General features: G+C 54.3%; 6 protein-coding genes across 6 annotated transcripts; 5 read left to right on the top strand and 1 right to left on the bottom strand.

Moving 5' to 3' along the window:
* Window positions 1-21: 21 nt before the first annotated feature.
* On the top strand, window positions 22-2,769 carry NCS57_00255900 (ATP-dependent RNA helicase DBP10; the record flags this gene model as incomplete). The annotated part of the gene is made up of 2 exons (XM_053052588.1): window positions 22-292; window positions 341-2,769. The coding sequence occupies 2 exons, from the start codon at window positions 22-24 to the stop codon at window positions 2,767-2,769; spliced, it is 2,700 nt and encodes an 899-aa protein (XP_052917834.1).
* A 4,163-nt stretch (window positions 2,770-6,932) lies between these two features.
* On the top strand, window positions 6,933-8,183 carry NCS57_00255800 (uncharacterized protein; the record flags this gene model as incomplete). The annotated part of the gene is made up of 2 exons (XM_053052587.1): window positions 6,933-7,374; window positions 7,426-8,183. 2 exons carry the CDS (start codon window positions 6,933-6,935, stop codon window positions 8,181-8,183), a joined length of 1,200 nt encoding a protein of 399 aa, XP_052917833.1.
* Window positions 8,184-9,027: 844 nt separating this feature from the next.
* On the top strand, window positions 9,028-12,783 carry NCS57_00255700 (TFCD-C domain-containing protein; the record flags this gene model as incomplete). The annotated part of the gene is made up of 3 exons (XM_053052586.1): window positions 9,028-9,198; window positions 9,248-12,033; window positions 12,087-12,783. 3 exons carry the CDS (start codon window positions 9,028-9,030, stop codon window positions 12,781-12,783), a joined length of 3,654 nt encoding a protein of 1,217 aa, XP_052917832.1.
* A 5,133-nt stretch (window positions 12,784-17,916) lies between these two features.
* Window positions 17,917-19,557, top strand: NCS57_00255600 (uncharacterized protein; the record flags this gene model as incomplete). The annotated part of the gene is made up of 2 exons (XM_053052585.1): window positions 17,917-18,251; window positions 18,354-19,557. The coding sequence occupies 2 exons, from the start codon at window positions 17,917-17,919 to the stop codon at window positions 19,555-19,557; spliced, it is 1,539 nt and encodes a 512-aa protein (XP_052917831.1).
* Window positions 19,558-20,395: 838 nt separating this feature from the next.
* On the bottom strand, window positions 20,396-21,401 carry NCS57_00255500 (DNA-directed RNA polymerases I, II, and III subunit RPABC1; the record flags this gene model as incomplete). Its single annotated transcript, XM_053052584.1, has 3 exons — window positions 21,195-21,401; window positions 21,017-21,099; window positions 20,396-20,921 (listed from the first exon to the last, which is right to left on the bottom strand). Exons 1-3 carry the CDS (start codon window positions 21,288-21,290, stop codon window positions 20,396-20,398), a joined length of 705 nt encoding a protein of 234 aa, XP_052917830.1. The 5' UTR covers window positions 21,291-21,401.
* A 764-nt stretch (window positions 21,402-22,165) lies between these two features.
* On the top strand, window positions 22,166-23,767 carry NCS57_00255400 (uncharacterized protein; the record flags this gene model as incomplete). Its single annotated transcript, XM_053052583.1, has 3 exons — window positions 22,166-22,303; window positions 22,424-23,578; window positions 23,645-23,767. 3 exons carry the CDS (start codon window positions 22,166-22,168, stop codon window positions 23,765-23,767), a joined length of 1,416 nt encoding a protein of 471 aa, XP_052917829.1.
* Between the last annotated feature and the right edge of the window lie 398 nt (window positions 23,768-24,165).

Raw genomic sequence — 24,165 nt, 5'->3', positions numbered from 1 at the left:
TGCTTTTTAAGGCGCGTCAACATGCCACGCCGCGGAGCCTCACCAACCCCTTCGGAGGGCGAGGTTGATATCCTCGGATCCCTCTACCCCGGAGACGGAGACGGCGACAATGGTACCAACGGCAACGACGCTGGCCTCGATCTCGATTTTGACGGTCTCTTGAACGGCCCCGAACCTGGCAATGATGACGGCGACGAGGCCTTTATCGCTCTGCAGCAGGCGGCTTCCTTTCGAAAAGCTTCCAATCTCAAGGGAAGGACGGTGAAGAAGGGTGGAGGCTTTCAGGCGATGGGTAGGAGTTTTGCGCGTCAACTGCAAGTTATGTACTGATCTTTCCCAGGCCTCAACAGCAATCTTCTAAAGGCCATTACACGAAAAGGATTCTCAGTTCCAACCCCGATTCAGCGAAAATCAATCCCCTTGATCCTGGACAGGAAAGACCTGGTGGGCATGGCGAGGACAGGTTCTGGAAAGACTGCCGCCTTTGTGATACCCATGATCGAGCGATTGCGCGCCCACAGCGCCAGATTCGGAACACGAGCTCTTATTCTCTCACCATCTCGAGAACTTGCGATCCAGACCTTGAAGGTTGTCAAGGAGTTTGGTCGTGGAACCGACTTGAAAAGTGTTTTGCTGGTCGGCGGTGACAGCCTGGAGGAGCAGTTTGGGTACATGGCCGCCAATCCTGATATTGTGATCGCTACACCTGGTCGATTCCTTCACCTGAAGGTCGAGATGTCACTGGACCTCTCTTCGATTCAATATGTCGTGTTCGATGAAGCCGATCGCCTGTTCGAGATGGGTTTCGCTGCGCAGCTTACCGAGATTCTCCACGCCCTGCCCCCTTCGAGACAAAGTCTGCTGTTCTCAGCGACGCTGCCTGCATCTTTGGTTGAATTTGCGCGCGCCGGCTTGCAGGACCCCAGCCTTGTGCGACTAGATGCTGAGACCAAGGTTTCCCCTGACCTTGAAAGCGCCTTCTTCTCCGTCAAGGGTGCTGAAAAGGAGGGCTCTCTATTGCACATTCTTCACGATGTGATCAAGATGCCGGTTGGACTTCCAGAAGGCGCAAAGGAGCAGCAATCCGAAAAGGGGTCCAAGAAGAGGAAACGAGGACCCGAGGGTGGCAGCGGCAAGCCAACAGAACACTCTACAATCATCTTCACAGCAACTAAGCATCACGTCGAGTATCTGGCAAATCTCCTCATTGAGGCAGGCTTTGCGGTTTCCTACGTTTACGGATCCCTCGACCAAGTTGCCAGACGTATGCAGGTTGAAGACTTCCGACGAGGAAAGACAAACATCTTGGTTGTCACTGATGTTGCGGCGCGTGGTATTGATATCCCGGTGCTTGCCAACGTCATCAACTTTGACTTCCCTCCTCAGCCCAAGGTCTTTGTTCATCGAGTTGGTCGAACTGCCCGAGCGGGTCAGCGAGGTTGGAGCTATAGTCTCGTGAGAGACACCGATGCTCCCTACCTGTTGGATCTGCAACTGTTTCTGGGCAAGAAGCTGGTCGTTGGTCAAGAGAACACAAGCCCTTCATTTGCTGACGATGTGGTTGTGGGAGCATTGAAGCGAGACTCGGTAGAGACTCACGTGGAATGGTTCAACAAGGTTCTCCACGAGAACGAAGATGTTTCCGCACTGCGGGGTGTCGCTGGAAAGGCAGAGAAGTTGTATCTGAAGACAAGGAACTCGGCTGCCAGCCAAAGTGCTAAACGAGCAAGGGAGTTGGTTGGAACCCAGGGATGGACGCAGCTCCACCCTCTCTTTGGAGAGGATGTGGACGGAGCCGAACAAGCGCGAGCCGATATGCTGGCGAGAATCAGTGGTTTCAGACCCCAGGAGACAATCTTCGAAGTTGGCCACCGAGACAAGTCAACAACGGAAGCTGCCGAGGTTATGAAGCAGCTACGCAAGAGGATTACACCTAGAAGGAGAGAGGAGAAGAAGGACGAGGAGGACGACTTTGATGGTCTGGATGATGTACCATCCGGTGCACAGATGGATGTCGACTCTGACGAAGAGGAAGAGGAAGAGGTTGATATGGAGGACGATGAGGAGGATTCGGATGACGATTTGGAGGTGACCGTCTCCAACAATAATTCCAAGAAGGGACAGACGGATTGGCGAGACTCGGAGGTCTTCATGTCATACACGCCACGGACGTTCAACGCCGCCGAGGAGCGCGGATACGGTGTCCAGTCTGGCGGTCAGGGCTCAAGTTTCGTTGAAGCAGCCCGTGACGTGACCATGGACCTCACCAACGACGAGAGCGCCAAGGCGTTTGGAGCACCAACTCGGGCCAAGATGAGATGGGACAAGAAGTCCAAGAAGTACGTGTCACGCGAGAACGACGATGACGGCTCCAAGGGCGCCAAGATGATCCGCGGAGAGAGCGGCGTCAAGATCGCGGCCAGCTTCCAGAGCGGCCGCTTCGACAAATGGAAGCGCGCCAACCGCATGGGCAAGCTCCCGCACGTCGGCGAGGTCGAGCGCACCGGCGGCAACACGGTCGCCCAGCTCCCCTCGGGTCCCCGGTACAAGCACAAGCAGGAGAAGGCGCCTAAGGAGGCCGACAAGCACCGCGACGACTACCGCGTGCGTAAGAAGCGGGTCGACGAGGCGAGGGAGAAGCGCATCGGAAGGTTCCGCGACGGTATGGGCAGCAAGAAGGAGCTCAAGGGCCGCGACGACATTCGCAAGGCGAGACAGGAGAAGGAGAGGAAGAGGGCCAAGAATGCTCGGCCGTCGAGGAGGCAGTAGTAGCTGCGAGGATAGTGCTCCAGCGGAGAAGTTGTGGTTGGCTGCGCATGGCGTTTATTGGTTCACATATAGAGAAAATCATGACACTATTTCGAGACCGAGTTCAATCAAGGCATGTTGGATGTCGCCCTGTTTCCTTCCATCTTCCGTCCCGAGAACTTTGGATAGGTTATGTCATTGAACACAGCAGAGTTGCGTCCGATCCAAACAAGAGTTCCTTAGGCTTTGTAGTCCATCATTGGTTGTAGCACGCGGCTCCTATTTCGCGGGTCAGTCTTTCCCCTACGCGTTGCCCCAAGGCAGAGTCAATAACATACCGCGTGATCGACAGTGGAAGAAACCGTCTGGCGTGGTGGTCGAGAAGGCCGTCCTTCCTCCTCTGCATGACATGAGTTGATAGACATGGCACTGCCTAACTCAGCACCGCAGGTCCTCTTACGAACTCTTCTTCTCTCAACCACCTCTAACGCATCATTGAAGGGTAACACTCTCCATTTCCGACACACGTGTACTCTCCTTTTCTTCAAGTAGTGAGGCCTCAAGATGCGCTAGATGGGCTTCCCACGGTCTCCATCACTAGCAACACAATCTCAGTCCTCTCGAAACTCTCCAAGGGCGAAATTCGTCGTTCGGCAAGGGAAAGATAAACGATGTCCGCACAAAGAGCAGAGCATATTCAACCAGCAATCCCGGAGCCCCCGCCCCCATATCTCTAAGACCAAGATGGCCAAATCACAACGTGAGTACCCATCATGAGCACTTCTCGCTCCACTAACAACTCCGGCAGTAGAGGTTGCCCGAAACTAATCCCTTCGATTTGCTCTGGCTTGCCTTTCCGAACAGGTCTAAGTGAACCAATATCGAGCCCACCCAGCCATCGGTTTACTTCGATCTACTCGGAATGCCAAGTTCGACACTGAACAGATCGAAATGAACCAATCACAGAATCAAGTTCGACTTCTCCAAGAAGATTTATCAGTACGATGTGAGCTTCAATCATGATTACACCCGCTAGTCGCTCATTCCGACTGATCCGAGAAACAGGAGCCCTCCAGCATGAGATGATCATCAAACGGTCCCGTCGCTGCCAACATAGCCCCCGGCCGTCCATTGAAAGCCGATATCGCAACACTTGGCAGTTGTTATTTCCAATCAGCCCTTTAAGACAACCTTGTGTAAGAAGCCTTGTGTAGCCTCCTTTGGCCAACACGCTCACGTCACTCCTGCACGACACAACATAGCTGTTCCGCATTGTCATGGAGTGATGATCATGGCGATATGGGAGCATATGACCCAAGTCGTCGGTGACGAGGGATTGGGATATGGAAAATTGTTGGTATATGGAAATAAAAGGAAAGAACGATTGAGATGTGATGGCTCATAAAATGCCCCGGTTTCTGCAAGTATCGTCGATTGTCTGCAGAATGAGCGCTGGTCATGGAGGATAAAGAGTGGAGGATTCGCAGAATGGAGTGGATCTGTGACACCAACCTGGTTACCTGCTCTTTGATCTTGTATCTCAATGTAGGTAAGAGTTAGAGATTTTTATATCTTGGTGAGTTTAAGATTGTATCTGCTTGAGGTTGTTTTATTTTACTTTAGGTTTCCTCTAGCCTAAAAAGATAAATGAGGGTTGCTGAGGATAGACTCCTATCCATCTTGAGAGACTCTCGGATTCAGTGGAACAGCTGAGGTGCTCAAGCTCCAGCGTAGTAACATCAATATCTGGGTACCTCCCTGCACAACACATGCCGTACTCCGTCGAAGAGATCTTTATCGGGGCTAGCTCCACCTGGTTTGTTTCGGAGAAAAAGACAGGAACTGAAGGGACGCTCGAGCGTGGGTCGATTTAAACGCCTGCACGGCTGGCTGCCGTCCTAAATGCGGAACATACATGATCAGTGCTTTGCTTCTGTTGAGAGGGCCTCGCCCTTGAAAGAAGCTCGTAGGTTCTTTGTAGTGTGATTCACTTATAGGTAGAGAACGGTAGACGATGGAGCTTTGACTACCTACCTCAGCTGGGCTTCAGCACGAAACGTACAAAATTCTCTCAGTGACAGCTGGCACCCGCTGACTCCCTCTTGCAAGCGAGCTGCGCGACCTTGAAAGATCCATCTGCCTCCCCAAAGTCCTCTGATCCATGCCATGCGTTGGATGCTTGTACCTCCGGAAAGATGGTCCGCTGGGAGATCGGCACGGGGACCTCCGTGGCATGGACTGCTACGACTGTGTAATTACACAAGACTATGCAGAAAGTTCCATTGTTCGACCATGTCACAGAGCACTTGTTCGGGGATATCGTCTGGCCAGGGTCAAGGCATTCTAGCTTCTAGCGCCCGTCAGGTTGGCGCTGAATGTGGCAGCACTTTGGGTCTGAGCGAGGGAAATCCCCAGGGCTGCTCGGGGCGCTTGGATGACCCTCCCTAGGCCAAGGCCTCTTGCCGATTCGAGCCCTAAAGACCGTGCTTCTCGCCATACTATTCGTAGCTACAAGGTTGATGTTGGAGTCTCAGGTTTATGAGTGACCGCCATGGCCCTCCCGCAACTTCAAGCCAAGATGTCAAGATACAGAAAGAAGTTACAATGAAGAGGCGGCCAAGTTACATTTCCGTACTAGCAAAGTGCCGGACAGGAAGGTCTAGTTTCCACATCTTGATGGCTAACTCAGTAAGCCCTCAACGGGAGACTCGACTCTTCAGGATTGATCACACCGTCTTTTCCAAATCCTCCATCCTTCTGGGCTGTACTCTTCTAATGTCAAGGTATAAGCATTAACAGAGAGAGTATTGCAGATTCTACAAGAAAGCCTGCCTGTCCAGCCACGAAGAGTCTGACGTGATGCGATCAGCAAGGCAACTTGACTTCGCCAACACCGCCATGCTGACCAACGAGGCTTTTCACATCTGAGTTGGCAATGAAAACGCAGGATGGGATGATTCCGAAGCATGTCAAAGGTTATAGCACAGTCACGATAAGAGATGCCGTCGGAGGTTTGGGCGAATGGCGCATAAGGATGCTCAAGCTTGAAACACCAGACCCCGGCTCCGAGCCAAGACCATTCCATTGACAGCGCAACAACAGGAAGAGGCGATGCCAATGCGACATGGTTCACACACACACACACGCTGCGCATGACGTCTGAAAATTCGGTCTGCATGGGTTTGCTCCGGGCGTGATACCTGAGATCCTACCCCCCGAGAGACAACGCATCGCCTGGAGGTTTCAATGTATGCACAAGAAAGAACAGATCTTGGGCCCTGCTTCCATGGCTCTCGACCCAAAGGATCTACCATGGAGAATGTCCCCGTGTTCTTAAAGAAACAGAGCAAGGAACCGTCGAGTTGCAAAGCACCTCGATCTTGATCATGTACCTGCGTATCAGGTTCAGCAAACGGCTCGCGCAGAAGCTGAAAGCACGTGGCGACGAGTGGCACAGCGCCCGGCAAGGTAACACCGACAAGATGGATGCGATGGAGGAGCATCAACCTGTGCCCTGAGGCTCTACGTGGGAGGACAGGGGACCGGATGGAGAAGCATGGGCATCACAGGGGTTGTAGAGGGTCCACATGGCAAAAATAGCTGCAGCTTCTCACTGTAGCGCCAGGGGCATCCATTTCTTCACTAACACCGGGCCTCGCCAAGCACGGCCAATGCCCAGGTTCTCGGCACCTCTTGAGTGTTAGCATGACAACTCAATCTCTCTCTGAAACACCACAGCCGCCCCATCACAGGTCAACGACCAGCTTCTCGGCGTCACATCTTCACCATCAGCCGCCGCTTCTCCAATCACCGTTCCGCGCCCGGCTCCGAAAGAGTCCACCTGCTCCACCGACATCATGGTACATCCGCCACCCCTTGTTGGAGATGCTTAGGTTGTGCTCCCTCTTTGCTCCTATCTCCATGGTTCTGTGTTGGCGGCCAGACAGCTCAATAATGCAAGTCATGGGGAACTTGGCGTGGGTCTTAACATGGAGACATCCACTTCGCTGGGCGGGCAAGAGTTGGGCTTGTATATAGTCTCCTTGGTTGTCCTGTCTTTTCAACAGTCACCATTGTGATTAACCCATCGAGCCCTGGGCCGAGTATATCAAGGTCACTTTCTCCCTATTCTTTGTCCCCAAACACTGCCCATTAGCAGCTTCCTTCACTTGTGTCTATCTAAGATGCTTCACGGCTTTTCCTGGGGAGGGCTCGTCGCCCGAGCAAGTCTCCTTGCCTCATCCACAACCCATCTCGGAGCTCGAGAGGCTGATACATACACTGAAAAGGCCTCCATCTCTATCCAGAGGCTAAACGACGACTGGTACAACGCTGCCACCGGAATCTGGGACGGCGCGTGGTGGAATAGCGGGAGTGCCATGGCAACACTCGCCGATTTCACGATGCTGAGGCTAGATGAGGCCAATCGGCTCAACCTTGGAGGAATTATGAGGACTACCTTTAATAATGCCCAGAAAACCCAGGTGAAAACTCTCAAAACAATGACCAACGGGCTGGTTTTCTCCACATACTGCATCGATTCCGACTCGGGCTGCATGGCCAAGCGGGACTTTCTGGGCAAGCGAGGTTTTGACGATTTCATCAATGAATTTTATGATGATGAAGGTAAGTCTACTAGACGGTTTGAGGGGATATAAAACTAATGAAACACAACAGGTTGGTGGGCGTTGGCTTGGATTCGGTGTCACGACGCCGCGGGCGATGCTGACTTCCTAGAAGCGGCAATTGACCTTTTTAATGATATGGGAACGGGCGCGGGTACACCCTGCGGCGGTGGCATTTACTGGAACAAAGACCGGAAATATGTCAACGCCATAGCCAACGAGCTGTACCTTTCCGTTGCCGCCTCTCTGGCGAGGCGAGTCCCTGGCAACACCACTTATCTGGAGATTGCCAAGAAGCAGTGGAAATGGTTCGAGGCCAGCGGCATGATCAACAAGAACGGTCTTATTAATGATGGCCTGAACGGTTGCAAGAACAACGGCCTTCAGACATGGAGTTACAACCAGGGCGTCATCCTCGGTGGACTCGTCGAGCTTGCACTAGCGACTGGTGACGGGGCTCTAATTGAGAAGGCGCACCGAATCGCATACGCAGCCATCAAGGAACTTACCAACGACGACGGTATCCTCATCGAGACGGACGACTGTGAGCTCAAGGACGGCCACTGTGGCCGAGATGGACAACAGTTCAAGGGCATCTTCATTCGAAACATCCACTATCTTCACAAGGTCTCGCCAAAGGACCTATATCGCAGGTTGATCATTAAGAATGCAGACTCGATATGGAAGAACAACCGGAATAAGCGTAACCAGCTGGGTGTCGCCTGGACAGGTCCATACATCGATGCCACAGGGCCTTCACACAGCAGCGCCTTGGACGTTCTCGTGGCGGCTATTGGAGTGGCCCAGTGAGAGATTCATGACTGGTATTATGATGGATGGGATATGGGATATGGGATATGGGACATGGGAGTTTTTTGATACCCTTGATAATGATGAATTTAACGTTCTTGTCCGCCTTTCCAGAAACAAACTACAGTCCAACGTGCGGGCCCACAACTAACCGCTCCTGCAACGGTGTCACGTGCAACCGCAACTGTTAATGTGAATGAGGTACGATGAGGAGCTTTGCATGAAGACCTGCGTGACTGGCCTTGGGTTACAGAGGCCCTAGAGGCCCATTGCCCTCTTGGAGGCAAGTACAGGATACATTGACATGTAATCGTTTAGGATACTCACATTTGGGAAGGATGTTTGCAGTCTGAATCCTTCTCATGTGAAGGTCAAGTCATGAAAGGATTTCATTATGATTAACAATGCTACCAACACGAGAACAAAGAGATACCACACAAGGCGACAGTTCCGATGGCAATGTTAAAGAAGGATAATTCGGAAGCCTAGTGTTAGAGACCTAGTGTCCCGGGTAGCTACAGTGTTGGTTTCTATATGCACTGTACAATCAACCACAACCTTATGAACAGCGGTTTATTGCATTCTTAAATATGATTAATATTTCACACGGAACAAAGCTTCTCAAAACTTGTGCTATTCAATTCAGATTTGTTGAAATAAAACGTTGAACTGGATTGTTTACTGAACAGTTGTCAATCATCACGCCTTGGACCCGCTTCTCCAGCATCACATTTACCTTGGTGCCTGGAATCTCCAACTCAGTCAGGAACACATCCTGAGCTACACACTCTCCCACAACCACAGAGGACACACAAACTCGTCCCTTTGCGGCGTGGAGACGAAAATGGACGCGCCAGAAGCCGACATTGACATCAAGCTGCAGAAGATCTCGGCTGATCTTCTCAGCGACTTTGACCGCTCCCTGCCCCATTTTCTCTGGAAGCCGGATGGCCACGGCGGCACTCGAGTCCGCTCGCGGGTGCGCGCAAAGGAGACATTCCGCCTGACTTCAGCTGTAAGACTATTCTATCACTGATTGAAACCTGCCTGACCCTTCTATACAGCTTCTGGACCCCTTCCAGGAACTTCCCCAGTTGCTGGATCCGTATCTGCCCAAGTGGATTCCCCTCCTCGCCGAGGCGTTCCTCAAGCATCTGCAGACACGCCACCGTGGAAAGACGCTCTCGTCTCGCTCCAAGCTGCTGGTATCTGTAGAATTTGCAATCTGCAAGATCCTGTACACTTTCTGCAAGATTCGTGGTGAAAAGGTCATTGTCCGCTTCCTCAATGTCGAGGCCAAGTACCTTGAACTGCTGCTCCTCGCCATCGAGGAGTCGGAGCAGGCCTCGACAGACGAGGATTCCCTTGGCAAGTGGTCATGGGAGGAGCGCTATGTTGTTCTCCTGTGGCTTTCCCACCTTCTTCTGGCGCCCTTCGATCTTTCAACCATCTCATCAGTTGACTTGCAAGATATCACGGCACCGGAAATCCCGGGTATGGTTTGGCCTGACAACCTTCCCGCCATTACCGTCCGGATGATCCCTCTGGCCATCAAGTACATTGGTACCCCAGGAAAGGAGAGAGACGCTGCAAAGGCTCTCCTAGTTAGAATGGCCACACGGCGCGACATGCAGGAACTCGGAGTCCTGGAGAGCCTTGTCAACTGGTCCCTGGCATCTCTACGCCTGCAGAAGGACCGGTCTCCGCAGACAACTTACTTTTACCTCGGAATCTTGTCTTTTCTTGCTGGAGTGCTACGCTCATCGTCGGATACTTCCGACATGAACCCCTACTTGTCGTCCATCTTCTATGCTATTCACGCTATAGCCACCGGCGAGAACGAGCTCTCGAAAACAATTGTTTCCTTTGCCCTGGCTAGGAAAATGATCCTCAAGGTCATCCGATCCGTTGTCGTGCTTCTGCTCCGTCAGACACCCCAGGACATGGCCAGCACTGAGATCACGGAGACGGCAATTGGGTATTTCCTCGACTGCGTAGCTGACAATGACACACCAGTGAGATTCGCAGCGAGCAAGTCTCTGAGTATCATTACCCTGAAGCTGGACCCCGAGATGGCCTCTCAAGTCGTTGAAGCCGTTCTTGAATCACTTAACCGAAACGTTCTCTGGACCAGGCCAGCGGGAGGCAAGCCAGTCAGAGACCTCTCTGCCGTCAACAACCTTGAATGGCATGGCCTTATGCTTACACTTTCTCACCTACTCTACCGACGATCCCCACCAGCTGAACAACTCTCGGACATTGTCCATGCCCTTCTTCTGGGCCTATCTTTCGAGCAAAGGAGCATGTCTGGTGGTAGTATTGGCGCCAACGTGCGAGACGCAGCATGCTTCGGCATCTGGGCACTCGCCCGGCGATACGCAACTGATGAACTCCTTGCAATCCCGACACAGTCCGTCTTTGCCGCCAAGGCGCACCCTGCCACAAGCTCAATTCTTCAGGTCCTCGGAACCGAGCTTGTGGTAACTGCCTCTCTGGATCCTGCTGGAAATATCAGACGCGGTGCATCAGCAGCTTTGCAAGAGCTGATCGGAAGACATCCAGATACAGTGGATCAGGGCATCTGGGTCGTCCAGACTGTTGATTACCACGCTGTTGCACGACGCTCAAGGGCCGTCGAGGAGGTGGCCGTGAATGCCACCCGGCTGTCAAACCAGTATGGCGAGGCTATCATTGATACTCTGCTCGGATGGAGAGGAATCGGTGACCTTGATGCCCTTTCCAGACGTGTTTCTGGCACCGCGTTCGGCGTTCTAACCTTTGAGCTATCTGATACCAAGTCCGATGACCCCCTTGCTCGCTTCAGGGACTCCATCCAGCTTCTCACTGATCGTCTCAAGACCCTTCAAGTTCGCCAGGTTGAAGAGCGTCATGGTCTCTTGCTATGCTTTGCTGCAGTCTTGGACAAGTTTCCCGCCTTGGCCGCTGCAGGCACAGGAAATCTTGACTCGTCACTGATTCATCAAATCCTCTCGACAGTTTCAACCGTGTTGGAGGACTTGCAGTCGACGGCTTATCGCAAACCAGAACTACTTGCTGAAGCTGCCAGTCGTCTCGTTGTCTCGACGCTGCCGATCCTTCAGGTGGCACTTCTGGGCATCAAGTCGGAAGAAGCTCTCCGCCCTGGCCAAGAACTTCTTCATCCCGATAACTCGTCCAGTTATCTGAGCCTTGTTTCTGCCCTCGACTCGCTCGACAGCGCCGCAGATGAGCACGTGCTGCGGCTCACCTCCTCACTACGATCCATTATTCCAACTTGGCTTAACCGCAATGAGCAGGAAACTGTTGAACCCGCCGCTGCTGCATCCCTTGTTCTTCTGATATTCAGCGGCCCAACAGAGCGCAAGGCGATCCTGGACGAATGGGCTGAGACGGTTAAGCACCGCCCTACAAGCCGTACTACAGTGCATGGCAATGGTTACTTCCATGCCCTCACCATTGCGCAGCCATTAGCCGAGCTATCCGAGGATGTCGCCTCCAAGGCACTACTGGAGCGCTGGGAGTGGGACACAGAGGTCGAATCGAGGGTTGCCATCCTGCAGAGCCTCACACAGAGCCGCGTTCTGCGAGATAAGCCCATGGTTTTCCTTGATCTGATCGCCGAGGGACTCAATGATTACACTACTAATGCCCGGGGAGATGTTGGTTCGCATGTCCGTGTTCAAGCTCTGAAAGCAGTTAGGGCTCTATGGTCCAACCTGGACGGGGTAGTTGAATGGACAGGGGATTCTGTTCGGTCCCTCTTCTTCAGCACTCTTCGGCTTTCTGCAGAGAAGCTTGACCGCGTTCGTCCAGAAGCGCAGGCCGCCATTGCACTTGTTCTCAAAGAAGGGTATGTTGATAAAGGGAGATGGTCTCTCCATCAGTCTACTAACGCCGTTCTAGTGATGCTACGCGATTCCGCGAACTCACATTCTCTTCAAAGACTTACTTTCAGAACCTCTTGAACCTTCATGTCGGAGACCGTCTTCGACCCCTTCTTCATGATGTAGCTGAGGCAGACCCAAGCGCATGGATGACTGAGCTCATGGCTGGGTTCGTTACATCGGCCGATACGGGCAACGAGGATTTGGTCATCGCTAGCCGAGCCGCACTCTGCGACTTCTGTGAGGCCAGTCAGGAGAACCTCGAACTCGTCTGCCAGGCGCTGCTTCAGAATCTCAAGGCCCGACAGGGGCAGGACAGAGTCATTGTGCCGACCCTCGAGATCACTGCATTCCTATTCCATGTGAAGCTCTTCCAGGGCAGTACCGTTAATTTTCGCAGTCTATGCCTGCAGACGCAAAAGGCTGGCTACAAGACAGGCAACGTGCGCAAGCTCGAGGCGTGCATCAGGGTCTACAGCGGCGTTGCATCCATGGGTGACCAGGAGGGTGCCGAGGCAGGCGTGCAGGAGGCTAGGAAACGGCTGGGTGCACTGTTGTATCATCCCTGGCCCAAAGTCAAGAGCATGGTGGTGGATGGGCTCTGGGGTCTCGTTGGGGATGAGGAAGAGGCTGGCGAGAGGCTGAAGGGTGTGGACTGGGGCCGGGTTGGAAAGGAGCAGATCAAGACGGCCGTGGAAGAGCTGCGGTTGGTCTAGCGTGCTTGTAGATCATGGCCCGGCATGGCAGCTGAGGGTTTTGTTGAACAAGTCGAAGGACGTCGGCATTGCAGCAACACAACGCATACTATGGTTCCTGATCGACCCGCCTTGACGGGGGTAGAAGATCACAGCTGCCGCTGGAAATCCGGTATCTACCGATCGCAACAGTGACGTCCAACAAGTGTCAGCCTCGCACGGTTGACGGGTTGTAAGGGTCTACGAGACGCTGTGTCCGAGAGAGGAAGGTGAGTGATACGACGACAGCCACACGAATCTGCAGGTAAGCCTAAACGTGACGACGATCATCGGGCTTGGGACAGGGTGACAGGACATCCAGTGATGACGGATATGTTGGACGCTGGCTTGTGGGGAGATTGGGGTAGGGCGAAGCCACGAGGCCGCTAACCAAGCCAGACTGATATCGACGACTTGTCGACACTTGTTGGGAATCGGGTTGTGGGCGTTTGTTCGTGTCTCTCCTGAAGCTGATCGAGTCAGTCAAGGCGTCCCGGTATCGGGCTCATGGCAATCTGGTTTGAGTTTTCGCCGTGTTTCTAGTCATGTTCTAGCCAAGCCCGGCCAAGCCATCTGCTGCTCCATCGCTTCGCTAGTGTGTTGCATGACAAGCTAATTATCCCTGGACGACCGTTGCGCACGCAATAAGGCGGCGGCCATGATCAAAGAGGACGCGGGGAGGGAAAGTTTGTAGAAGCCCGGCTGCCAAGCTAGGCAAAGGCATGAATCATGTCGTGGGGGATGGTGACATGTGCCAGGCGAGATGGCGAGGTAATGCGAAAGGATATGTTTATCTGCTACGGATCGCTCGGCTGAGCTGAGAAGCCAAAGCAGGGTAAAAGCCTCCGGAGGCTGAGATGGCGCTGGTCTAGAAAGCTTCCAGATGCTGAATATCGTCGAGCTAGTGGATAGGATGGTAACTCAGTCGCCAGGCCTATCATGATGGCGAAACCTCCATCCAGCCTTCAATAATATTCAGAGTTAAGGGGTCGACAGTGCTCCCCACCTCGCGTCCGCTGGCCAATGAATGAATGCCTGTGAGAGTAGCAAAATGGCAACGAGCCTTGAATTCGAGCCTTGACCAGAGGGCGGTCACCAACTGACATGGTCGAATTGCCGGCATCGTAGACCACCATGCAGGCAGACCAGGGCACAATACTCCGTAGAGGATTGTGCAACAGGGAGCAGACAAGGTGGAATTCGCTAGCCATGTGCCTGGCTCTTTTGGGGACCGTAGACGCGCCGAAGGTACCAAGGACATGTGGCTGATGGGATGGGATGAGACGGGACGGGACATGAGCATCACGAGTACGCGCATGCCCCTCCTCTGCCTCGGCTGGGGTTTGGGAGGCGGCACAACGAGACGAGGCAGAATGAATACGTGAACGAGCCGGTGATACGTGTCACAAAGACACCCTGCGTCGCAGTCCCAGGTGTTTGGTGCAAAGACCTAGCGAACATGGAACGGAGAGTATGAGTCTGAGCGCAAACTGGGTGCGTGCTGTGAACGGAATCGGGCCGCGCAGCGATCCCCTCGAATTCGTTTGGAGGGTAAATTCCAGGGCTGAGGGCATCACCTGTGTATCGACGTACGGAGCACTGGAAAGCCTGAACTCTGTTAATCGACAAGGCCAGCACACGAGCACGGCTTCTCGGCCAGTACCTGAAGGGCTTGGCACGGGTAGAGATTGGAGCTGTGGCAGGTCTGATATGACCCCCTGACTTGATATCAGACCAAAATCACACCTGGGATCATTGTTGGCAGTGGCATCGCATGTGTTTGGCTTCTTGATCAAACGGTAATAGCTCTCTGCGCTGCGGGCGCCAGTCGACGGGAACGATGGAGACAGAGGCACAAGCGCAGTCCAGGCACAGACAGGCCGCAGGTGAATCGCCATCAGGTGCAGCCCCAGGGAATCCACCCAAGAGATAGGACAGATGCGCGCATCGTGAGGTGTGGAGATGGGCGCAGATAAGAGAGGGGCGAGAACCCATTCGGGCGGGAAGCTATGATTAAGTGGTGATACGTAAGAATCCAAGACCCTCGTCAGGATCGTTTTTCGACATGTCGTGTGAAGGGGTCGTTGTGGGATGAGGCGTTGATGCTGCTGCTACTTCTGCTTCTGGAGGGTGTGTTTCCTAAAATCTCAGGTACCAAGTTTCGATGTTGGTGATGGAAGGAGCAACGAGGGGACCTGCCCGTTTCAAGGAGAACTCAATTTGCCATGAGCTGTCTGTCCCAACTTGCACGATCAATCATCCCCCCTCCAAACAACATCCTCTTTAAGCTCCCACCCGTTGCCGAAAGAGCAAGCTCGCACCCAGCAGATCAGTCCCAGCAGAACGGTTGGACGGGGGGCGGGTGACGTCTGGAGCAGCCACTCGGGAGCATACGCGGTACGGCTTGAAAGCACTTCTGGGATACGACAGCCGAGACGAGTTGCTCAATCAAGGGGCCGGGCTTGCTCAGGGCAACTTGGATGAATCCCAAAGGATCAAGGTACGACGTTAACCAGGGAAAAGAAACTGGGCTGCCTGCTTGGCTCACATTCAGCGGCGGGCAGTACGACATTGTCGCGTGATGTAATGGGCCCTGTTGAAGGGATCCCTGTTGCACGTTTGGACCTGGGGGGAATGCCCGCCTCGCATTGGACGCTTGATTTCTGGCAGAGTCTTTGTTCCAGCCATCCAAGCCATCGAACCAGCAAACGGGCATGTCCCCCACCGTCGCCTGTGCTGGAAGGCAAGGACAAGTTTCAAGCCGTGAACCATGATGAAAGACATCGATGTCCAACGACGGCTGACAAGCAACGCAAGAGAAAGATACTGTGTCTGACGGCTGGTAACATGGCACGCGATAGCCCGGCCTTTCCGCGAACAAAAACCTAAAAAGAAAAGGCTCATCTGATGCTCGAACCGGATGGGTGACAGCGAAACCTCGAAATTCACCGCGGCAGGGTCTCTCGGAACACCAAACATGGCAATCAATTTTCCGGCTCCAACAGCCATCGGCCACTTCCGCCTTGACAGGTGAAGAAGCCTCACAAGATTCCCTCAGTTATCGGTGCAGCATCTCAACCATCCTGGTCCAGCCCAAGCAAAAGGCCTCAGTGACGGATCTCGAGTCGGCCAATCCCCGGCGATTGAAAACTCAGGCCCCGGTCATGACTATCTCTCGGCATCCGGGGGGTCGGCTACGGAACCGCACCGCCCACCGAGAGGCAGCCACAACGGGGCAGCTATCGGTACATTGCCTGGTACAAGAGGGTAGTGTGGCAAATCATCAGTTTCCCCCTCCTCTGCGAACAGCGTCAGGTATCTGCATGACCAGTTCCAGGTACCCCGGACCCTCACCAAGCCTGACCCGCCCTGTCGCCTGCGCCCAGAGCTGCAATCAGTAACCCCCGTTCAAATTTGAAGCAGAGGGAAACCCTGAAAAGATGGGGGCCACGAGCTGTGCTGGAGGTGGGCTCTTGAGCGTCAGTCAAACCGTGCTGTCGGCACTCTTTTGATTCCACAACAATTTGGGTGCAAGTCTCACTTGGCGCAGAGACACACTTTGACGCGCGGAATGTGATCGACATGGCGCCGAGATCTCTTCAACGCAACGGTTTCTTCAAGTTAATGGCGCTACGGTAGTCCAAGACCATAGCCAGAACGCCCACGTCGCTTCGCCCTGCCCCCTCGTTGACAGGTCCCCGGCCCCTGTCCGAGGTTTTCGTCAACTTGACCGGCTGAAGCTGGAGGGCCGGAGTGGCTGTTATGATTCTCTTGCAAGTGTCTATGCATTGCTGTACTGTGTCCTGGGACCGCGCGGCTCTAACTGCCGCCAGTGTTGTTCACATCAGACACATGTCGGTGTGAAGAGCGAGCCTAGCTATCTTTGAAGGTTCTTTAGAGTTCCGGGTCACCGAGCTTATCTTTTTCCTGACTAGGCAGGCTATGCTAGGGATGTGCAGACGGTCAATGTCTAGGCGCGGATGTCGTGTCTTGGGACGTCTCCTGATCCGATCCTCGCATCAAAGGTGGCTTTTGTTCGCTCTTTGCCTGCTGCTCACCGTCGACGGTCGTGTCAACGCAACGCCTCATGGCTGAGTGAGCCGCCGAATCACCAAAGTAGCGTGCCCCCCAGGTCGTGCGAGTCCCGCGACCCCAAGACCCCAAGCGCGCTAAGCCAACAACATCTTCGTCAGGACTCGTTGGTCTAGCCCCGGTGGAGCACGGAGCAGAGGCAACGGATGGGTTGCTCTTGGATGCCCTGGCCTCTCACTCCCCATCCTTGGCCCTCCCCACAGGCCCAGTCAGTGGGTGGCGGCCAACGCCCAAGACACCCTCCTCTCCAGAGCCCACAGCACAGGGCCACAGATGACGGACGGGGCTCCAGGCCTTGGGTGACGGGCGTTCTCGTCTGTGTGCAACTCGAGGACTCGACCGTCGACGCTACTGTGCCCTCCGGATAGACAACCGGGTCGAGTCGATTCGCCCACACTCCTCGCCTCCGCAATATCTTGGGGACCAGCCGCACCTTGTCTGCATCCACTCTTGGACATTCCCACTCATCTCTTATCTCACCCTCCCAACTCTCTCCTACATTCATTCTTCTTTGACATCCTCTTGAGCCTTGTCCACAGCCCTCTGCCTCACTCCTTGACCGACTGCGAGACGATTGACCGGCGCGAACCATCACCTTGGCCCCTTGCCACTCGCAGAATCAAGTTGGCCCTCCCGGATCGACCATCTTTGCGAATGCGTCCTCAACGACTCTCGCTACACAGTCTTTGACCTCGACCTTGACGGCAATCTTGTCCTAACCCCCCATTGTCCGTGCATCGATCTATCGATGCTCTTGATCTCGCACCGAAGGCCTCTATTTTCATGCATCCATCGCTTGTGCCGTTACTACCACCGCTCAAGTGCCATCGCCGGCCGCCTCATGTTGAGCTGAATCCTCGAGGCGTATCAGATCCAACTGCCGGCCCAACAGTACCGCATCCTCGGCCTCCTGCGTCGGCCCATCCGCAACCTCTGATCGAGTTATAAGCCCGAAGCCGTTTCGTTCACCTCGCTCGTCGAGCCCTCTGCGGAGGACGACGAGCGCGGACCGCCGACGTAGCCATGACGCTCTACTCGGATCCTCCAACCCTCCGCGAATTCAAGTACGACAAGCCGACATTGCTTGTCTGCTGGTGGGCAACCTCGTTTTGCACCCTCATTATCCTGTTGCGACTGGCTGGTCGCTTCATCCGAACCGAACGACTCTTTACCGAAGACCGTGTCGCCGCATTAGCCCTGATCCCGTTGTATGCTCGCATGGCATGCGTCCACTATATCCTCATATACGGAACGAACAATGCTCAATTCGACGGTGTCGAGCTCACAGATGAGCAAATACGTCAAAAATCCATCGCAAGTGGCCTCGTGTTGGCCAGCCGGGTTTTCTACGCCGCAACGTATGTGGCGCGCCCTTTTCTCATCCCCTTGCTTTGCCCACATCCCGCCACGTCCAACCGTGCGCCAACGTCGAGTTTTAGATGCTGACTCTCCTTGAATAGTCTCTGGGTGCTCAAGACGGCCATTCTCGAGTTCCTCCACCGATTAACACGTGCCACGTGGGAACGAGCATGGCAAACTTCTCTATACGCCATCCGAATTATCCTCGCAGTCACCTTTGTCGCAGTCGTCATTAGCGATCTCATCGAATGCCGTCCTTTCCGCGCTTACTGGCAGGTGTTGCCCGACCCCGGTGGTCAATGTCGCCAGGGCTATGTGCAGCTTATTACCATGGCTGTCTGCAACGTTTTGACGGATCTGCTGCTCGTCATTTTCCCCATCCCGATCATTGTGACAAGCGCAATGACGCTGAAGAGAAAGTTCCAGCTTGTGCTACTTTTCTCTCTCAGTCTGTCCGTTGTGGGCGTTACTCTTTACCGAGTGCCGCACATTATTCGAGAAGATGGTCGCCAGCAGTACCGATCACTTCTCGCCTCAGTGGAGCTCCTGTTTGCTACGGCCGCGGCTAACTCACTAGTTCTGGGTTCCTTCATGCGGGACCGAGGCTTGAAGAAGCAAAAGTTCCGACGAACCTCCGTGGCCGAATCTCTGGATCCCTCGCTCCATCCCAGGCGCCCAACTCTTCACCGTCATTGGGGAAGTGACGAGGATCTGGTCCGAGATGTTGGCATGACCGTTGACCCCGAACTTCGCGATCAGCCAGACAACAACAGCGACAGCGGCATCTTCCAATACACTCCCGCTCCCATCGCTCGGAAACTCGACCAAGATCTTGAACGTTGGCAATTCCCGCAGCGGCAGCGCAGCAATGCAGAGCGAAGTGACGACTCTTTGTTACCGCATGATGCTCTCGCTCTCGCCCAAGCAAGGAGTGATACCGGTATTACACCAAGAAGAGTCTCATTCTTTGATGTTGGTGGGCTACTAGACACTCCCAGAGAAGGTAGCGGAAGCTTCCGTCATGACAGCCGCGATTCTTCCAACAAAGACGAATCAACATCAGAGCACACTCCTCCTGCGCCATCATTGCCGGCTAGCACGGGAGGATTCCGCCGTGGCTCTACCGCGCTGCTGCAAGATCTCGGAGGGATGTTTGGCCCTCTTAATACGAGACAAGGCCGATCCAAATCCAAGTCTGGAGGTACTGAGCTGCAGCCAATACCCCAGTCGCAGCAAGAGACACGGTACAACGCTCACGGGAAGCCCGAGGCTGAGCTCAGGGATCCAGGAGGTCTCCTGAGTTAGGAAACCAACTTGCACCTACGAGGCCGGAGGCTTCTGTCTTCTACGATATACTTATACTATGGCCGACGATACGCCTTACGACGATAGCGATATGTTTTACCACGATTCTTTTTTCCCGGTCCGCTCTTGGAGTAGATATAGCGGCAACCGGTTGGCGTTTATAGCATGGTGTCGGAGGATCCTCACGGAAAGGGATGGATGGCACGACGGGGTAATAATGTGCAAAGATGGATGCCATGATGACTTTTCTTTATCTCAGAGGCACATGAGAGAGGCGCGGGCTTCGGGCGCCTACGCAAATGGTTGATACCTAGGGTTTATTATTCCGACCGACGTTTTTCACGTCGGCTTCTTTTGGTTTTGGGTCATCTGGTTGGTCTGGATGAATGGACGAATGGGTTGATGGATATTGGTTATATATACCCCGGCGAAAGCCAAGTTTACATTGGATGGAATTGGTAGGATAAAGGACATTGTTTATTGGCTCTTGAGAGCATTCAAATAGGATAATATTGATCCATATGATGGCATATGTCTTATCGACATTTATTGCATTGACTGTGTTGATGTTTTGTGATTAACGTGATAATGGCTGCCTGTTGTGGCTACCTAGAGATGATATGCTCTCGAACACTGGCATCGCATATAGCAGCTCTCAAGGTAGATGATAATCCTTCATTGGCTCTGCTACGGCATCGCGCAACATACATAAAACCCCTGAAACGCCAGCTTTTTAGAACCTCAATTACAGTTGATTGACGCCTCCATCCTTCCTTGATCTAACCAGACCTCTCGTCTCCGCAAACATAACATCCCCGTTGCCTCCCTCGTTCTTCGTCTATACACACAGCCGGTAACTGGCATACCGTCCGGCCGTCTCACTGTTACGGATGATCTTGACGACCTGGCCTCTCTTGAGGCCCAGGTAGCGAGCAACGGGATCTCGCTGCAGGATACGGGGCAGCTGGGTCTCCTTGAGACGGTACCGCTTGAGGAGGGCAGTCTTCTCGTCGCGGGAGAGCAGGACGTGCTTGGGGACTAGCTCGTGGTGGGTGATGTTGACGAGCAGGTCGTCCTCGAGGAAGCACTCAATCTTGGCCAGGGACTCGACGCTGGCGAGCGACTTGCGGGCGGCGGGAGACAGGGGCACGTGGGTGACCATGATGCCCGTCTTGTAGTGGTTGGTGATGACGTACGTAGCGAACTGGCGGATCTGGCTCACGCCAAACGTCTTATCGGCGAGGAACTCGACCCAGATGGGGCCGCAGTCTGGGACTGGGTCGGGCTTGTCGGCCGTGGCTGGGGGGGTGAACTTTCTCAGCATGGACTCGCTGGGACGGGCGGAGAACTGGAGCTTTGCGCGGCTAGATGTTTGCGAAGAGATGTCAGCTATGCTGCCCTGTGTGTGTGCGGTGTGTCTTTTGCAATCGCGGGAATGGGGGGGTCTTTGTTTTCTTACTTGATGGAGCCGTCGGGGTTACAGTACTCGTCGCGGAAGCGGTCGAGCGAGATCTTGACTTCCTCCTCGGCGAGCTCGTATTCCTTTAGAGTCCATGTCAGTCTCGCGTGTTCCAAGGCATAGAAAGAGATGCGCGACAGGTGTTGCGCCGTCATTCAATCAAAGGCAAAAGACATACTCGATCCGCAACCATCTCGTGGACGGTCCTCCACGCTCGCCAGAGCCGGACGACCTCCTTGGACCTGGCATCCGTAGGCACGTGATCGATATCCATGATGGTATGTTTCGGAACAGGATACAAATTCGAGGTCCAAGGTTGTGATCGATTACGAGGGTGGAATTGTTTGGTTTGCGGTCGCGCGGGCCTCTCTGCTTCAAAAGTCAAAGTTTCTGCGGTCGCTCACAGCCTTGCATGCGTCGGCGCCGCAAAAGTCCAAAAAGTCCTTGAGCGGGTCCAAGCGTCTGATAGGGTCATGTGATTTGCGCCACAGAGAGCTGACAGAGCTGACAGATACGCCACAGTTGGATTGTGGACGTAGGGGTGCACCAGCCACGACGCGCGAGTCTAACCTAGAGTCAAAAGTGGAAGGAACAGCCCCGACCCCTGCCCACCAGTGCCAGCCCGCCCCAGACAGACGGTGACCAGATCCGTCCAGGCACCGGAGGACCAGGTCCAGCGGCCGGGCCCAGTCCTTCAGTGGTCTCGGGGCTTCCCTTCCAGTGGACGCTAGGGGAGACGACCCGACTCCAAGGGGAGGGGACACCCCTAAAAAGGCCGCCGGCAGGACCTGAGCAGCCCCCGGAGACAAAGAAAAACAGCCCGTGAACCTGAACGCACGGGCCAGAGCCCCAACGGCGGGCTCAAAATTGATCGCAAGTCAAACTGGAACCAGACACGGGTCCAGAAGCAGAAAGTGGTGACTTGGGTACCTTAATTACCTACTTTGGGGGGGCATATCCTTTTTTTTTCGTCCACCTCCTCCCGCCTCTCTCTCCTCTCTTACTTTGACACTTTCCCTTCTGACAACACGTGTCGTCGCCCTCACCTTCACTCTTGCTAGTCAAAGCCATCTCGAGCAGCTTCGCTCCCGGCTTCAACCTTCTCCCCGTCCTCCTCACCGTATCCTCTCCGGTACCCGCTTCTTCGCAATGGCCGAGACTGCGACTGCTCCCGCCCCTGCGGCGGACAAGCAAGCCCATACTCGTCCTACCAAGCCTGACGAGAATGCCTTTAAGGAGGCTCTCGCAAAGGCTGAGAAGGACCACAAGGCTTCCATGGACCGCCTGGTACGGCCTCAATCCCCCCCTTCCTTGAGCAATGGCTATACCTATCAGCCCAGGTTCCACACCTGTGGGCTCATGTGCTGGCCAAGGGGTTTACACCGACTGACACTCTACTCTCTATAGGCCGCTGTCAAGGCCAAGATCGAGATTGCTATGCCCAACAAGAACAAGGACCAGCCTAGCCCGACCCAGAAGCGACGACAGGAGCTCATTGCCCAGGCCAACGAGATCCGCCAGAAGCAGGCCGGAGGCAAGAACGCCCGCACCACCAAGCTCGACCAGATCAAGCGCCTTGATGAGCAGGTTCGCAGCAGGATCGCTGAGCAAAAGACTGCCAAGGCCAAGGTTCCCTACAAGTCCCTCGAGGATGTCGACCGCCAGATCGCCACTCTTGACAAGCAGGTCAACTCCGGTACCATGAAGCTGGTCGACGAGAAGAAGGCTCTTTCCGACATCTCCAGCCTCCGAAAGATTCGAAAGAACTTTGGCCAGTTTGAGGACTCTCAGAAGCAGATTGACGACCTGCGCGCCAAGATCAAGGAGATCAAGGACAGCATGGATGACCCCGAGCAGAAGGCCATGTCGGAGCAGTACACCAAGATCCAGACTGAGCTCGATGCCATCAAGGCCGAGCAGGATGAGGCTTACAAGGGTCTGTCGACCCTCCGTGATGAGCGCACCAAGCTCCAGGCCGAGCAGCAGGAGAAGTACACCGCTATCCGCAAGCTCAAGGACGACTACTACGGCCAGAAGAAGGCTTTCCAGGCCTACGAGCGTGAGGCCCGTGAGCGCTACCGCGAGAAGCAGAGGGCTGAGCACGAGCGTCACATCCAGGAGCGCAAGAAGGCCGAGGCTGAGCGCCGCCTGGGCGATGCTAGCGACCCTGCCTACCTTGATGAGATTCGTCGCGCCAACAGCCTTCTCCAGTTCCTCGACCCCAACCACAAGGTTGAGAAGGGCCCCCTGATGGCCGACACTGGTCTCGGAGCCCAGGCTCAGCGAAGCGTCGATGAGGCTGGCCTTAAGGGCACCAAGCTCGTCCGCAAGGAGGACCGCGAGGAGGAGTACTTCTCTGCTGTTAAGAAGGGAAAGAAGGGTAAGAAGGGTGGCCATGCTGCTTCATCCAAGTTCTTCAATGTCCCTCCCTCCGTTGTCGAGGATTGCGCCGCCATGGGTATCGACCCTCCCATGAGTGCCCTGGACATCCCCGGCGTTACTGAGAAGGTTCGCGCCAAGCTCGACTTCTGGAAGAACGACCAGGAGGCCCAGACCAAGCGTGTAAGTATCCTCCATTTTACCTCCGAGTTAGACATGTGGAGTCCGGTATACTGATGTCGAATGCAGAACATTGAGAAGGCCAAGAAGGAGATCGCTGAGCTTGAGGCCGCCGAGGCCAACGGCGAGAAGGTCGAGGAGGTTACCTCTGACCTGAAGGAGACTTCGATTGCTGAGAAGCAGGAGTCGTAATCCTCTCCCACGCAGTCTCTATTCCGCTCGTCGGTATTCCCCCATGCCGACCATGCTGGGGCCATCCACGAATCTTTCTACCACCATCCTCACCACTTACTTACTCCCCGTCTTTCGTCCTTTCGGCATCCACCTCTCTGAACGTTCCTCGCGCCACCCCTCGGTATATCGAATCAAATGTTGAGGCGCCCTCAAACGTTATTCGAAGCTCATCTGGCCACTGAGTTAATTATGCCGAGTCTCTTGCCGCTTCCACACTTTTCCCTCCCTCCCTATATAACCTCCTGGTCGAATATAAAAGCGCTTGTCGTGCTGTTTTGTAATTAGGCGCTGTTTTTTCACGAAGGTGATGCGCAAGAAAGAAGAACGAGAGATGAAGAAAAAATTACAGTTGGTTC

This window comes from Fusarium keratoplasticum, chromosome 2 (assembly GCF_025433545.1).
Source record: "Fusarium keratoplasticum isolate Fu6.1 chromosome 2, whole genome shotgun sequence".
Lineage (NCBI taxonomy): Eukaryota > Fungi > Ascomycota > Sordariomycetes > Hypocreales > Nectriaceae > Fusarium > Fusarium keratoplasticum.
Note: the sequence above shows the minus strand (reverse complement) of the source record. Positions and strands in the feature narration are given on the sequence as shown.